The sequence below is a fragment of the Gracilinanus agilis genome, chromosome 3 (genome assembly GCF_016433145.1).
Source record: "Gracilinanus agilis isolate LMUSP501 chromosome 3, AgileGrace, whole genome shotgun sequence".
Lineage (NCBI taxonomy): Eukaryota > Metazoa > Chordata > Mammalia > Didelphimorphia > Didelphidae > Gracilinanus > Gracilinanus agilis.
This window is the reverse complement of record NC_058132.1, coordinates 375,162,283-375,178,258: the sequence shown is the minus strand read 5'-3', so window position 1 is coordinate 375,178,258 and position 15,976 is coordinate 375,162,283. Positions and strand designations below refer to the sequence as shown.

Sequence of the window (15,976 nt, the reverse complement as noted above, 5' to 3'; positions counted from 1 at the left end):
AAATAATATTGAATTTGGAGCTGGGTGACTAGGAGTCAAGATCCAGGTGTACTATTAGCTGTTTGATTTTGGACAAATCACTTTGCTTCTCTGCACCTCAGGGATCTCATCTGTAAGTTGAGAAGTTGAATAAAATTGTTTCTAAGGCCTAATGTTCTTTGATTCTCTCATTAGGTAGGACTTCCTGTTATCTGCTAAATGCTAGGTTATGTGGCAAACTGGTTTTGCAATGTGAAGAATTTCAGTGAATAATCACTAAGAAGCCAGTTTTTTAGTCACATATGATCTATCCTCACTTTCTTATATTAATCTGTGGTAACAAACTTTATATGCCAACAGGATCTAGCCCAGTGATGGGCAAACTTTTTAAAGAGGGGGCCAAAAAGAAAGGAAATGCTCATCTGTCAATTTGTTTCTAAGGCAACTCTTTCAAAGTTTCATTGTATTGTATCCTACTCATTGTATTCGTCAGATTAGTAATAATGTCATTCAGTTGGATAGAACATTTCAGGGCCCTCTCCCCACCCCCATCTGGCCCATCACTGATCTAGCCAATTGAGCAGTTGAACTTATGAAGATCTTAGAAAATTCAAGAATGGGGGCAGCTGGGTGGCTCCTCGGATTGTGAGAGCCAGGCCCAGAAATGGGAGGTCCTGGGTTCAAATGTGACCTCAGATACTTCCTAGCTGTGTGACTCTGGGCAAGTCACTTGACCCCTATTGCCTAGCCCTTACCAGTCTTCTTCCTTAGAACCAATATACAGTATTGATTCTAGGACAGAAGGTAAGAGTTTTTTAAAAAAAGAAAGAGAACTCAAGAATAGCAAACTTCATAGAAGTGACATCTTAAATCTTTTAATGTAAAAAAGAGGAAAGCTGGTTTGTTTGAAAGATAACTCTTTTCAACTTATACCTTCACTTATTATGAAGTTTAAGTTTTAGTTTAGTTTTTAGAACTAGAGAACATAAGTCTAACTTATTTTACAAGTGAGAAAATTTGAGTCACAGAGAAATAGATGATTTGCCTCATCATAACAAGTAAGGTAGATAAACAGGCTAAAGTTTTCTGTCTCCAGTATTTCATATACAAAGTCAAAGAACACCATACGGTGCTGCCAGTGATTCTCATTTGAACAATATCCAACTTTGATTATATATGGACAGTCCAAGTAAAAGTAACATTTATAAGCAAGTCACATTTTTTAAATGTTAATCACATTTCAATTTTCTTATAAATTAGCTACACTCCATTTGCAAATGGTCCTGATGATACCCCAGAGGAGATACTGGCACGAATAGGCAGTGGAAAGTTCTCACTCAGTGGTGGCTATTGGAATTCCGTTTCAGACACAGCAAAGGTAATTTTATATTATGTTTTATATTATATATGTCATTTTATGTTTATGTTATGAAGAAGATAATAGATATTTGGAATGATGCTTAGTATTCTTGATACCGAAGTAAAAACTTGGCCAGTTATTATTTTTTTCCCAAAGGTATTTGACCCTTTTTGATTATGCTTCCAAAGTGATTTTTAATTGAAAGACCCAAATAATATTAGACTAATAGCAGCATGTTAGTTTAATCTATTCAGACTACTGAAGAAGGATTCTCATCTTTAATATACCAAGAAATGGGATTAATTCCAACTACAAACTCAAACTATAGAAAGTACTCCTAGCTTTTGATTACAATATTAAGGTCCTTAAGAAAGTTACATACACTCCTTACTACCTTCTGTCTCCTCTACCACTCTTTTGAAATTACTCTATCAACAGTGGTTAGTGGCAATCCAAATGCAATGATACTTTTCAGTCTTTTTCTCACAGAAATATTTAATGCTATTAACAACTCTTCATTTTTGAATTTTCTTTCTTTGCTTTGGCTTCTGAAGGAAGTACATTCCTGGTTCTTCTCTTAATGTTTCCATGTCATCTTCTTCACCCTGTAAGAAAGTTGTTCAACATTCTTTCCTCAACCCACTTCTCTCATCACTTTATATTTTCCCTCTTGGCAATTTTACATTCCCATGGTTACCACCTCTACACAAGTGACCAAAAAGCCTTTTGTCCAATGATTTCTCTCTTAAGCTCCATACCCATATTGTAGAAGGCCTTAGATGTCAGCTTTTTTCAACCAATCTATTTGAGCCTCCATCTTATCCACACAGTGTAATCCTATTTCATATTATGTCAATGTAACTTCTTGATTTTTCTTCTTAAAAAATAGTGGGATTCTTGATAATTCTCTTAACTTCAATGTTACTGAAACAGTGACTGTTTTACTGTTGATGCCCAACTTAAAAATTCCCCTTTTGAGGGAAGTCATCTTTCTGATATATGGCTTTCTGGTTCAGAGCCCATATAGTTATAAAAGTTGAGTTCCGTTGTTTCATTAAAGTCTATAACATGGATTATTTTGTCTTTAACACCCTATTTTACTATCTATAAGAGGGCTTGACTATTGCAGTGAATTTAACAAAGAAGGTATATGAAAATAATGTATTCCTACCAAGTTGCTGTCTTGATTTTATGTTTTGTTTTGTTCTGTTTTGTTTCAAGCAACTGAGCCAAGGCTTGAGGCTGATTGGCTTCTCAGATTTACCCTGAGCCTAACAAACCTGAGGAGTAATCTAAACAACCCCTTCCTCTTAGGCTTTCTACTCCTTCTCTCTTGTCACACAGCAATCCTCTTATTTTAGGGTTCATCAAATCTCATTTGCATTATTGCAATATCCTAAATCAGTGATGGGCAAACTACGGCCTGATGAGGGCCCCCTGAAATATTCTGTCCCACCAGGCCACATTATTCCTAATCTGACAAATACAATGAGGTAGGATACAATACAATGAAACTTCCAAAGAGTTGCCTTAGAAACAGACTGACAGATGAGCACTTCCTTTCCTTTGTCTCCCTCTTTAAAAAGTTTGCCCACGGAGGCAGCTGGGTAGTTCAGTGGATTGAGAGCCAGGCCTAGAGATGGGAGATCCTAGGTTCAAATCCAGCCTCAGACACTTCCCAGCTGTGTGACCCTGGACAAGTCACTTGACCCCCATTGCCTACCCTTACCACTCTTCCACCTATAAGTCAGTACACAGAAGTTAAGGGTTTAAAATTTAAAAAAAAAAAAAAAAAAAAAAAAAGTTTGCCCGTCACTGTCCTAAATGATATTCCTACTTCAAAACTCTTACCATACCAGGCTGTCCTACACTGCAGCCAATTTTCCTTAAGCACAGACATAACCATGTGATTGCCTACAGAATAAAATATCAACTCCTCCCCAGCTTTTAAATCCTTACATCCTTGGACTTGAACTTGTCCTAGCTTCATCGGACATTACTGCTCCTCCTTTACTTTGCGGTCTATCTCCTGCTGGCATCTTCTCTTATTCCTCATTTACTATCTAACACTCAGCCTTCTATTTCTCTGCCTTTCTACCAGCCATTTCCATGCCTGGAGTGTACTCGTCTTAATTCTATATTTATGCTATGTGTTATGTGAACTTATTCTTTTCCTTTGCACATATGGATTATTTCATTCTTTGTACTTTTATCTCTAGAACCTGGCATACAGTAAGCTCTTAATAAGTATTCATTGATTGAATTTTAGATGCAAGTTATAATTGCACACTAAAAAATGCGCGTTCGTGCAAAGCATTTCCATTATTAGTCATGTTGTGAAAGAAAACACACACACAAACACTGAGAAAGTTTTCTTTAAATAGGATGCTTTCTTTGGTCTGCATTCAGACTCGATGAGCTCTTTTTCTGGAAATGGATAGCATTTTTTCATCACAAATTCTTTAGAATTACCTTGGATCATTATATTGTTGAGAATAGCTAAGTCTTTCACAGTGCATCATTGCGCAATATTGCTGTTACTGTGTACACCATTTTCCTGATTCTATTCACTTCACTTTGCATCAGTTCATTGAATGTTCAATTTTTTCCCCTAAAGAATTATACTTGATTTTGCTAGGTAAGTGATTCTCAGTTGCTCCTTTGCCTCCAGAATGTCACATTTCAGGCCCTTCAGTCCTTTAATGTAGAAGCTGTTAAATCTTCTGTTATCCTGACTGTGACTCTAATAATCTGAATTGTTTCTGGCTGCTTGCATTATTTTCTCCTTGATCTATGAGCTCTGGAATTTTCCTATAATATTTCTGGGAGTTTTCATTTTGGAATTTCTTTTAGGAAGTGATCTATGGATTCTACGAATTTCTATTTTACCCTCATCTTCTACAATATCATGGCAATTTTCATTGGTAATTTCTGTTTGTTTTTTTTAAACCCTTACCTTATGCTTTAGAATCAATACTATGTATTGATTCTAAGACAGAAGAGTGGTAAGGGCTAGGCAATGGGGGTTAAGTGACTTGCCCAGGGTCACACAGCTGGAAAGTGTCTGAGTCCTGATTTGAACCCAGGAACTCCCGTCTCTAGGCCTGGCTCTCAATCCACTGAGCTACCCAGCTGCCCCCTCACTGGTAATTTCTTGAAAGATGATGCTCTTTTTTTATTATGGCTTCTTCTTAAATGATGTCTCCTCATTTTATTTTCCAGATTAGTTGTTTTCCAATGAGACATTTCGTATTTTCTTTTGATTTCAGTTGATTATTTCTTGATGTCTCATAGAGTCATTAGTTTTCACTTATGCAATTCTAATTTTTAAGGAATTGTTTTCTTAAATGAGTTTTTGTATCTCACTTTCTATTTGTCCAATCCTGCTTTTTAAGGTATTTTTTCTTTGGTATTTTTGGATTCCTCCTTTACCAACCTGTTGACTCTTTTATCATGGTTTTCTTGCATCACTCTCATTTCTTTTCCTAGTTTTTCCTCTATGTCTCCTGTATGTTTTTTTTTTTAATCCTTTTGGAACTCCTTCAAGAATTCTTTTTGGGTTTGAGAACAACTCACTTTTTTTTTTTTGAGCCTTTAAATGTAGTAGTTTTGACTTTGTTTTCTTCTTCTTAGTTTGTGTTTTGATCTCCCTGTCACCATAGTAACTTTTTATGTTCAAGTTCTTCATTATCTTCCTGCCTACTGTAAAAATAAAATAGGCAAGCAATGCAAGGTGCAGGGAACACTAAAGAGACTCTTGTTTATGAAAAATAAACTATTTAAATATATACATATATATAAGGGGGAAAGGATTTCTAATTCTAAGGGATTATAACTCCACCCAAATAAACTCACCAGTTCCGCAAGGAACCGCTTCTCCTGTGGTTCACAGTCTATGCTAATCCTCCCTGATCTAACTAACCAAATTTATACTATTCTAAATAAATCTAACCACTCTAACTCTTAACTTCATCTTTAAGTTATAAAGATAACTAAGGCTAGCTGGTTGAGTCTCCACAAGAATCAAGTTAGGACTCTGACAGACTGAGTCCAAACCAAAGACCAGGTTTTGTTTGGTCTTTTCAGAATTTAACCAATCTATAAATAGTAACAGATAAATGAATAGTGTTTCCCAAGTTGGAAAAGAAAACACTCCACTCGTTCAAGTTTTTCATTCAGACAGAGATAGAGAGAGGCAAAGATGTTACCTTCTCCAGCCCTGAGAGAGAAAGAAACTGTGTGTGGCTCTGTGGACTGCCAGAAGCCACTCATGGTATGCCACACCCAGTGAGTGTAACTGTCATAGAATAACGATTATAATTGCCAACATTTGAAATTAACACCCTCTCTCTCAGCTCTATTTGAAACTCCAATTCTTGCTCAAGGCACCTTCTCTACTTCTTATCTCTAAACTAATGAAACAATACTTATTTTCTAATATCATCCTTATACTACTACTATTTTTTTTTTTTTTTTTTTTTAAGAAAAATTTTTTCCATGGTTACATGATTCATGTTCTTGCTCTCTCTCCCCCCACCCCTCCAGTAGCCAATGCTAGACTCTTAATGACCACCCTAGAACAATTATCAATAATATGGAAATAGGTCTTGGTTGATGACACATGAAGAAACCTTATACTACTTCTTGTCTTTTACCTTTGTGTTAAAATTAGACACTGTTCCTGGAGTAGCTGCAACACTGTTCCACTCTTCAGTTTTTGTGCAGTTGTTTTCATAGCTCTAGGAGTCTATAAGTTTTCAGTTCATTCAAAGTAGTATACTCGGAGGTGAATTGTGGTCACTGTTCTCCTGGCCTGTGCTGTGGTTTGTGAACAACCTCATGCACTCTTTTCCCTCCTGGAACTGTTACCAGTGGGGTTCCTGCTACCCCGAAACAAACTGGTATGCTAATGCTCCTCTTCACCCAGCGACTGTGACCCAGATCTCCAATCCTGATTCACATATAAGCAGTACACTTGAGTCCTGTGCCCAGTGCCAGCAAAGAGACCCCTGTAATCTCCTTTTCACCAATTGTCAATCCCCCTTACTTTCTGTGGACTAAACTCTGGAAGCTACTGTTGCCAATTCAGTTGCCACTGAGGCCTCCTGCTTGGCCTTGCCTATGTTGGACTGCACTCCACTCAGATCCTAGAGCAATTGATCTTTCCTGCTAACCCTCTAGGTTGTCTTGGACTGGGAAATTATTTCATCCTCTTATTTTGTGGGTTCTACCACTTCATAAATCCTTCTGAAGCATTATCTTAAAATTTTTTAGAGGAAAATTTAGGAGAGCACAAGTGAAATCCTGCCTTTTCTCCATCATCTCCTCTCTTTCTAATCATTAATCATTGTATCATAGGATATGAGAGTTGAATATACTCTGTAGCAATCTAGTCCGTTGCATTTATGAAAGAAATCCCCTGGAACCAAAATATGCCCTATATCATCTGTCTACTGGGTTTTTTTTTCCTTCCTTGTAGTTTTAATCTCTCCTATCCTTACAAAATGCTTAGTGAACCCTAACCACCACACCCCCTAGCTATTATCCTCTTTCTCTCCTCATTTTCTTAAACTTCTAGAAAAGGCCATCTACAGAGTTTGCATTCCTTCTTCCTTTCACTTGTATCTCAGCCCTCTTCAGTTTGACTTTTGACTTCCTTATTCAACTGAAACTTCTCTTTCCAAAGTTACTGATGATCTTTTAACTAATACAATTGAGTCTTTTCTTAATCTTGATCCTTTTTTCTTTGTTGAATTAGACAATATTGATCACCCTCTATAGCTCTCTGAAATGCTCTCCTCCACCTTCTCTGACTTGTCTGACTGTTCCTACTCAGAGTCCTTCCCTAGACAATCAGTCCTATTTATATCTCCTAGCTATGTATATGTGTCCCCCAAGGCTATATCCTGGATGCCCCACCCCCCATTTCTCTTTTTATGTTCTCAAAAAACATTTAAATTTCTTTTGTTGTGCTTACAGGACCTTGTTTCAAAGATGCTTCATGTAGACCCACATCAAAGATTGACTGCTGCCCTTGTGCTTAGACATCCCTGGATAGTTCACTGGGACCAGTTGCCCCAATACCAGCTAAACAGACAAGATGCTCCACACCTAGTAAAGGTAAATTTAATAATCAAATTTACTATTTTTAAGAGTTGGTCAAGGAGATACTGATGACTATAAAGATTTCCAGAGATTCTTGCTTTCCCCCCACCCCCTCTACTCTTCCATTGTTGTTCTTAATACTTGCACTGTGTTGCAGATTTCTGGTGAGAACTATTTAGATAAATTATAATGAGTGGGAAAGGAAGAAAAGAAATCATTAGGAATTTTAACTTGAAAATCGACTCAGAAACAGAAGGAATCAGAAGAGGACAATTTTGAAAGTCATGTGTTAAATTTATTATTTATTTTAAAGGAACAGGCTGAATATAATAAATTCAGTTTTGTGTACAAGCCTCTTTCCTACGAATTTGGAACTGTTCATTTTTTATTTAGGTGTTTGTTAAGTTCAGAATTTAAAAATTCTCAAAAAACAAAAAAAGGGCAAATTACTTGAAAATTATCTATAAATCCTATATAGGTAAACTTTAATTTTTAAAGTAATGGGTATTTTGGGATTTCCTAATGCTTTTTATGCTTAAATCTGACTCTTATGAAATGAAATATACTTATCACTAGCAAGGTTTATAAATTAGTGACATTTGAATTTAATATGGTCATTTAAGCTTTAGTGGGTAAAATTAGTTGATTTTTTTTAAAGTGGTTTAGGGTTCATATACCATTTGGAGTACATGAAAGATTGTGAAATTGTTTAACATAATAAAGATTGATGCTGGCTCTATAGAAACAAAACTTTTATGTGCAGAATCATTAACATGGCTTTGGCCAGCTCCTTGGTCTCTAGTTTCTCCATCTGCCTGTTCAGATGGCTAATGTGTACTGTCCAGTGTAAGTCTCTGAAGAAACCTTGGTTCCCTTCACATAATGGGATTATGATTCAGGTTCTTCTGATTAAAAAAAATAGCCACAAAATAATGCTACTTCTCAGATCATGAAATTGTAGAGTTCATGAACTTAATAAGAGTCAGGATTGTTCTATGTGACTACAACAAGATAACTCTCAATACCATCCCACCAAACTAACTTATACTCCATTTCTCATGCTAAATATGATTCTCCATTGTCTTTGTTTTAGCCAAAAGAGACTTTAACTACTTGGTTTATTTCAGTCATACACCTAATATAATTCAACTTATTATATCATGTGAAAAGATTTGGCTGCATTTCATATTTGGTATACAACTGATTTGTTCTACAATCTATATAGTGTACTGATTTTTCTTTTAACACCTTTAGGGTGCTATGGCAGCTACATATTCTGCTCTAAACCGCAACCAGTCACCTGTTTTGGAACCAGTAGGCCGTTCTACACTTGCCCAGCGGAGAGGTATTAAAAAAATTACCTCAACAGCCCTCTGAAGTGACCTCAGCCATTTATTTGGTACCATGGTATAAGATGATAGCACAAATCATGGCAACAGGTAGCACATACCTGAGAGATACCTGCAAGCACACACTGTCCCAGCTGGTACCCATAATGCTGCTGTTCCTGCTGCTCCTGCTTTCATCTGTTCTTGCTTTAAATGATTGTTGGCAAGTTAAACTTTTCTGGAGCTTTGAATGGAATGAATAATGGAAGTAATGAAGATATGTTCACTGAATCAACCAGAAGAGTCATGAACACCACCTCTGTCATTAAATAAAATATATATATATACACATATATATTTATATGTATATATAAAAATATATATACATATATACATACACACACTGAATAATAAAGTACTCTCTACCATATAGCATTATTTTTATAGGGAATATTTCTTGTCCCCCCAAATATTCTTTGTTACTTAAAAGGATGGACAGTTTCTGTTAAGCACTTAACTTAAACAATCCGTTTATATTAGCACTGTATCCTTTGTGCCATCCAACATTTTGTATGTTTTTGTAAACAATTCATATACAGTACATTTCTGTACTACTTTCTTTAATGTATACATGCCTTGTTTAACTTGGACCTTATTATAAATCAATTTGACAATTAAATCTGGTTAAGCAGTTTACCTGGATTAATCAGTATTGTTGGACAGCTTGAAAATTGCCTGATTGCTGAACAGCCATTGAATGTAATACTATGATCTTGTACAAACCTTTCCTCATGTCTGCGTCACTGATTTTGTTCTTAAAATGAGGTGCACCTTCATGTAAGCTCTAGGGAGCTGTTATGAGAGGGCAAGTCAGAGTAGTGCATTGTCATGTTTGTGTGTGGCATGGTATCAAGAATATGCCATAAAGTAAGCCTATCCATTTTACAACTCTGTTGGTTTGGGTTTTTTTTTTCCCTTGCACTTTTTAATCATGAATGGTATTAGTTAATATTGGGTTGTTTGTGGTCTAACTTTTTTTTTCTTTTAAAATTTATTTCAGAATTATAATGATTTAGTAAGACAATTAGAGAAGAAAAGATTATCGAAAACTCAAGTATCCATTGTAGCTATGGTATTTAAATAATAGTATTAGGTACTGGTTAGAAATTTATGCATAAATCACTGATCTGCATTTGAACTTAAAGCTTTTCTTATAGCAAAAAAAGTGTTCTTGGCCATGTAGTATTGAACTGGAAAGATAAAATGGGAAATTAGTTCATCTTTATAAATGATTTTATGGCACTTCTGGATGCCTAGAGTCAGGATATTTCCTCCTAAACTACATTTACCCAGATTCCCAGTGTTCATTAAAGAGCTATAATTTGGCAGGTATCACTATTTTGTTTCACCATTGAAATTTATGCAAACATGATTCCTAAGTTGAGTATCTGATGCAGATCTCTGCAAGAATACCAGGTGTCATATACATGCATATTTTGCAAATGTCACTGTTACAGATCATGATAGTGCTTAATTAACTCATTTCCCTTTATGCTATTAGCTAATCATTCATAAGTATCATGAAAGATACTTGAGCAAAGAAGAAATAAGCTAATTTACCTCATTCTGAATGTGCTTAGTTAAATCTTAAACACTAAGCCAATATAAATCAGAAATGTTTTTCATGCCAAAAGCTTTAATTTTTCCATAAGAGTACAAAACAAAAAGGCTTTGGTTTGGTTTAACTAAATATCTTATGGAAGCTGCTTATCATGCCTTAAATTTGGAAGCTAGCCTATTTATTGATGTCATATAGATTTGAGGTTAGGAAGACCAAGAACAAAGAAACAAGGACTAGGTTCTCTACAAGTTGTATAGTTCTTAATGATTTTGAATGAAGAAATAACTGTTTCTATAACATCTCATAGATTGGAAATGAGTTAAACAAAAAGAGAGATTAAAACTAAATAAAAAGAATGCTTTTTAATTAAATTAAATATCTGCACCCCAGGTTATCCAGAATAGTTATTAGAAATCATATTGAATAAGAATAATAACATAGGTGGTGCACCAGAAAGAATCTTTGAAAAATTAATGTAGGTAATGCTGATATCTAGAAAAGTGTTCGTGTTTTCTCCATTGCCTGGAAATAAGGAATATTTTTTACTGACTTTGATTGAACTAATGGCTCACAGTTGACATGATTTGGGACAGGACAAGATATAATTTCAGGCAAAATATTTTGTTGATACTATAGTCATTTTACTGGCTAAAACTTAAAAGGCAATTGTCCATTTAGAGCTGAAAAAAAGACCTTAGAAATTATCTAGCGAAACCCTTCCGTTTTGCAAATGAGGAAACCAAGCCAGAAAAGTTAATGACTCCATTTCCCTCAAAGTAAAAAGAGGGTTAGATCCTCTAAAGTTCTGTGATTTGAAATAAACTGTTCAAGGTCACATAACTGAGCTGGGTAAAATCCAGGGAAACTGTGATATAATCAAAAGAACCCTGAATTTGGAGTCAGAAGCTCTGCCTCTTATTACCTGTGAAACTATTGCTAAATCATGTAACCTCTCTGCCCTCATTAATTTATCTGTAAAGTGAGAGAGATGGGTTCAATGACCTGCATGGACTAGAAGTTCATTTCAATCCTAGAATCTTAGTCTTCTCAATCCTTTAAATCATCAACCACATCATGCTATCTCCCCTACATATTGTCACTTGACAAGTAAATTGAGCATTAAATTTTTCTTAGGATTAACATTCAACAAATATTTATTGACTATCTATTGTCTTCTGAAACACAGATTAAGAAAAGAGTGCCTGCCCTCAGGGAGCTTATAGCTGATAAGGGAGACTACATACATAACTATAATACAAAATCTCCCTTCTCTATTTGTATAATACAAAATCTCCCTTCTCTATTTGTGACCACGCTGATTTTAGTATTAAAAAAGAAATGTGGTCTTAACCTGCTAGATTTCAATAAATTGTCCTATTCTGTAAATAGCAACTCAACATGACCACAAAACTATCACAGTTGGTTAAAAAGCAGGTTTATAAAAATAATTCAGGCTCCTTTTTTTCTGACTTTACCTTTTTTATATCTATGAATCCAGTTCTTCCACCTTTCTCTAGTTATTGTATTAACATGAATGTTTTAGTTTTACCTCCCTCAACAATTAAGTTACCATTTAGAATCTACAAGGTAATAGTCTTTTTGGAAAAGTTCCCTCCTGCTTTTTAGTCCTCTTGGTGTAATATCAATTTACACCTTGCCTGTAATGGGAGGCATTTTAAAAATTAAAGTATTGGTTATTAAAAAGCATTGGTTTTATCTAAAGTCACAACAATTTAATATTACAACATACTAAAGACTGTTTGGGGTACAACCACCATTGGTTTTGTCAATTTCCTTTTTTTTAAGAGATTATTAAAATTAAGGGTTTTGTTTGGGTTTTTTGTTTTTGTTTTTGTATTTTTTAATAAATCACAACTTTTTCTGGTTTATTAGACATATTGGGCATCACATCCAGGTATTTTCCATTAAATGTATAATTGTATTATGATCATTTTCAGGACTGATTTTTTTTTTTTGTCCCAGAAAGTCCCAGTCATACCAAGTCTGTTATGTGATAAATGGAGTTCTTTATGGTGTTTTAAATTCAGAGACTAGACTAGATGACTTAAATCAGTATTTTGACTACAGTTAATAAAGGCAGACCTTTTTATCTCTAGGGTGCTTATATTTTGCTAATCTCAAGTAAGAATTTGTGGAGATCACTTAATGAAGGAATAAAATTAGGTTATTAATACCTGTGGTACTCTACAGATCCACATATAACCACTCTTTTTCCAGTTGATGGGTCTTTATAGCTATAAGAGACAATCAAAGCAGTCAGAAACATCTTAGTGCTATTTCTGTCTATGAAATTTTATGTAGTATGTGTCTCAAATCAAATAACTGAAGCAACTTTGTTTTCGTAAGCCTAGGATCTCAATCTTGTGTTCATCACTTTCTTCTGACCAGTCTTTTAACTGTTTGTCTCAAAAGAATCCCAAGGGTTGGGATAAGAGCCCACCTCCTACCTCTTAAGGCACTTTTCTCATGACTGCCACATAACCTTGAAGTTGATGATCAGCAGTTTAGATTTCTGTCCCGGTGATTACTCCCAGATCTTCTCACAAAGTGCAAGTAGAGGTTAGTGGAAAAGAAAAATTGGAAATGATTCACAGGTAAACCTCAGACAAAACAAAACTTAAGAGCTAAGTTGCCAGTTATTACATGTAAGTGTATATGAGAGAAATAGTCTGGCTATAATATTAAGTAGATTAGTTCTGCTGTCTAGTGGGGGTGAAGATTTTTACTTCTATTGTAATCACTATAGTATTGAACAAAACATACTGAGCATTTTCAACTGAAGTATTTAAAACAAGATTTTAAATACCAAGCAAGAACATAAGGATATAGCTTGTTTTATCTCAGTAAATGTAGTTTACAGTACCTCTAAAGTTTTGCCCTTTTATTGGAAGAAAAAAGTAAGCTTCATGGTATGCTACTCTTTGGTGAGCTTAAAGATTATTGGGTGATGAGTTTTAACTCAAAAATGATGTAAATTTATTAGCTTTGTCTTAGCTCTTATTCTAATTTAAAAAAAAAAAAAGGAGTTGTATACAAAAGGGATGTAATTATTTTGCAGTTTTTGCTGGGGGAGGGATCCAGAGTAGGTATGTACTGTACCTTAACAGTTTTTAAAAAAGAGAAAAATCACAGATAAATATTTTTCTACTATTATATGATTATACTTTGTACTAGTTTCTCTAGTATGGCATGCCAGGAAGCCCAGGGTATGATGAATTAATAATGTATTGTACCTTTTATTAGGCAGTTAAAGTAGCATCAGATGCTTGGCACTTCTACCATAATTAAGAAATGCTTATACAAGATCAAATATTACTAAACAATTTAAATGATTAAATTACTCCCAGGTCTGATCTAGGAAATTTTGCAATCATACTGTTAATGTGTAATCTTAAACTATTTCAATTGTATACATGAACAATCCTGGAAAGATATTGCTTGTATTCCTGGCACAAGTTGTCAGGTTTTGTAATCTTTAAAAGAAATGAAAAATTTATATAATGAATAATAAACTTTCAAATACATAATACATATATGTATGTATATACATGCCACCTTTTTCACATACTTTTAATTGTTGTATGCCAGTTGGATAACAGCAAGTCATCTCATATTAGGGTTCTGTCTCTTAACTGATATTTATGAAATTGGATTTCTAAGATATGAATATATAACCTGACAGGAATATGCCAAAGCTTAATGAGTAAATCTCAGAAGGTAGTCATTCAGAGAGACACTTTAAATTTTGTTGGGTAGATTTTATGTCATACTGTTTAGGGATGGTTCACTTGGAACATTTTAAGGTTTATTTGGGTTTGTTGTTTTGTTTGGTTTTTTTTTAAGTCAATGGAAAGCCTCCAGAATTTTAGTCCAAACCATACAAATATTTGACAACCATCAACCATAGAAGTTTATTACTAAGAATGACTTGTATTATGCATGAAACTTATGCTAATTATCAGCCCAATTATTAATAATCCCTGAGGTAACTGGTTTTCAATCTCACTAAAGTTTCTAATCTTCAACAAACTGAGTTATTTCTATTAAAAAGGAAACTAGTCCACAATTTTGTTGGCAAAAATGACCACCTTTGGAAAAATAGGATACTTATGATTATGGCTGTTTCTAAGGCAAGATTAAAGGCATATTTCACAAAAACTTTGCTAAATTAAGTCTTCTGAGGTAGGTGTAGTAGAATGGTATAAAATTGAAGTGATTGAGAAAAGTTTTGATTTTGAAATTAATATTAAATTCTTTGCTGTGCAGAATAGCTTCTGGTATTTTATTGCTGAGAACTACTAGTTAATATGTTTTGTAGAGAAAGCTTTTACAACAAATTAGATGTTCTGCCCATTTTTTCCAATAAACCTAACAACTCAGATATTTTTTAATCATTATATTGAATTAGAAGATTCATATGAAAAATTGGTCGTTCAGATTTACTTTGGTTACCTTAAGTATACCTGTTTATTGTGTAGGATATAATTATCCTACATGTGGAAAAAGTACATATCTGAAGAATTCTAAGACTGTATTTTAAATGAAAAAACAGTAATTTTCTTTCTTTCCTATAATGTGGATTTAATAGAAAAAGTGTGGTGTTTTTATTCCCTTCTTAAAGCGGAATACCTATTATTTTACATGATAACTGAGTGTTAAAAATATTGAAAGGTTGAATAAAGAAGGTCCATTGTTGATGTCTGAAAATCTTGGATGGATACAAGACAACATAGGAGAGAAGACATATGACAATACAAACAATTGCAAGGGTGTGAAGATGAGAAAATTTGAAATATTCAAAGCCAGAAGAATTTCTATTGTATGTTTCCATTGCATGTTTTTCCCCCAAATAAAATCCCTTTAGTTAACTTATGGAGTCAAGGAACATGTATGTATATTTTGAAAAATGTAAAGTGCTAATTTAATATACAAAATGTATATAATATGGGGAAGCAGGTTATAGAGAAAGACAACATCAAAAATATAGTAAGGAATCTAAAGTATATTCTCTCTAAATTTAAGGTTACAGAGCACTTGAGGAAAAAATTAATACCCAGTATGTAGTGTCACTGACCGAATCAGAAGGATCTATAATTGTCCACTTATTGAAAATCATAGTTTTCCTTTCTAATATAAGGATATGAGATTAATCAAAAAATATTAAATTTTTACAGTGCTAGGTGCTAGAGATTCAAAGATAAATTTTAAAAGTTCTTACCCTCAAGGAGTTTATGTTCTATCAAACATCTACATATGTAAGTATATACAAAGTAAATCCAATGAAATTCAGAGTGAAAAAAAGCAAAGGTCTCAGGAGATGACACTTCTGAATAAAATACAAAAGCAGCTAGAGATTTCAGGATGTGTGGGGAATGGAAGATGGTATGTCATGAATGAGGGCTAGTTTGGAGCATGGGATACAGGAAGGGGAGTTTAATAGGCCTGAAAAAGGTAGATCAGAGAACCTGGTCATAAAGAGCTTCAGAAGCCAAAAAAAAGAGTTCATATTTTATTCTAGAGGCAATAGGGAGCCACTGAAGTTTCTTAAGTTGGAAAGCTATA

The 15,976-nt window shown here is 34.3% G+C and overlaps 1 protein-coding gene across 1 annotated transcript in view; it reads left to right on the top strand.

The window, feature by feature from the left end:
* Positions 1-9,146, top strand: part of RPS6KA3 (ribosomal protein S6 kinase A3) — a 103,329-nt gene extending 94,183 nt beyond the window's left edge. The window contains exons 20-22 of the mRNA XM_044670137.1: positions 1,240-1,357; positions 7,319-7,459; positions 8,699-9,146. Of these exons, the coding sequence (XP_044526072.1) occupies positions 1,240-1,357; positions 7,319-7,459; positions 8,699-8,821 (382 nt within the window). The 3' untranslated portion in view covers positions 8,822-9,146. The remainder of the gene's footprint in view (positions 1-1,239; positions 1,358-7,318; positions 7,460-8,698) is intronic.
* The last annotated feature ends 6,830 nt before the right edge of the window (positions 9,147-15,976 follow it).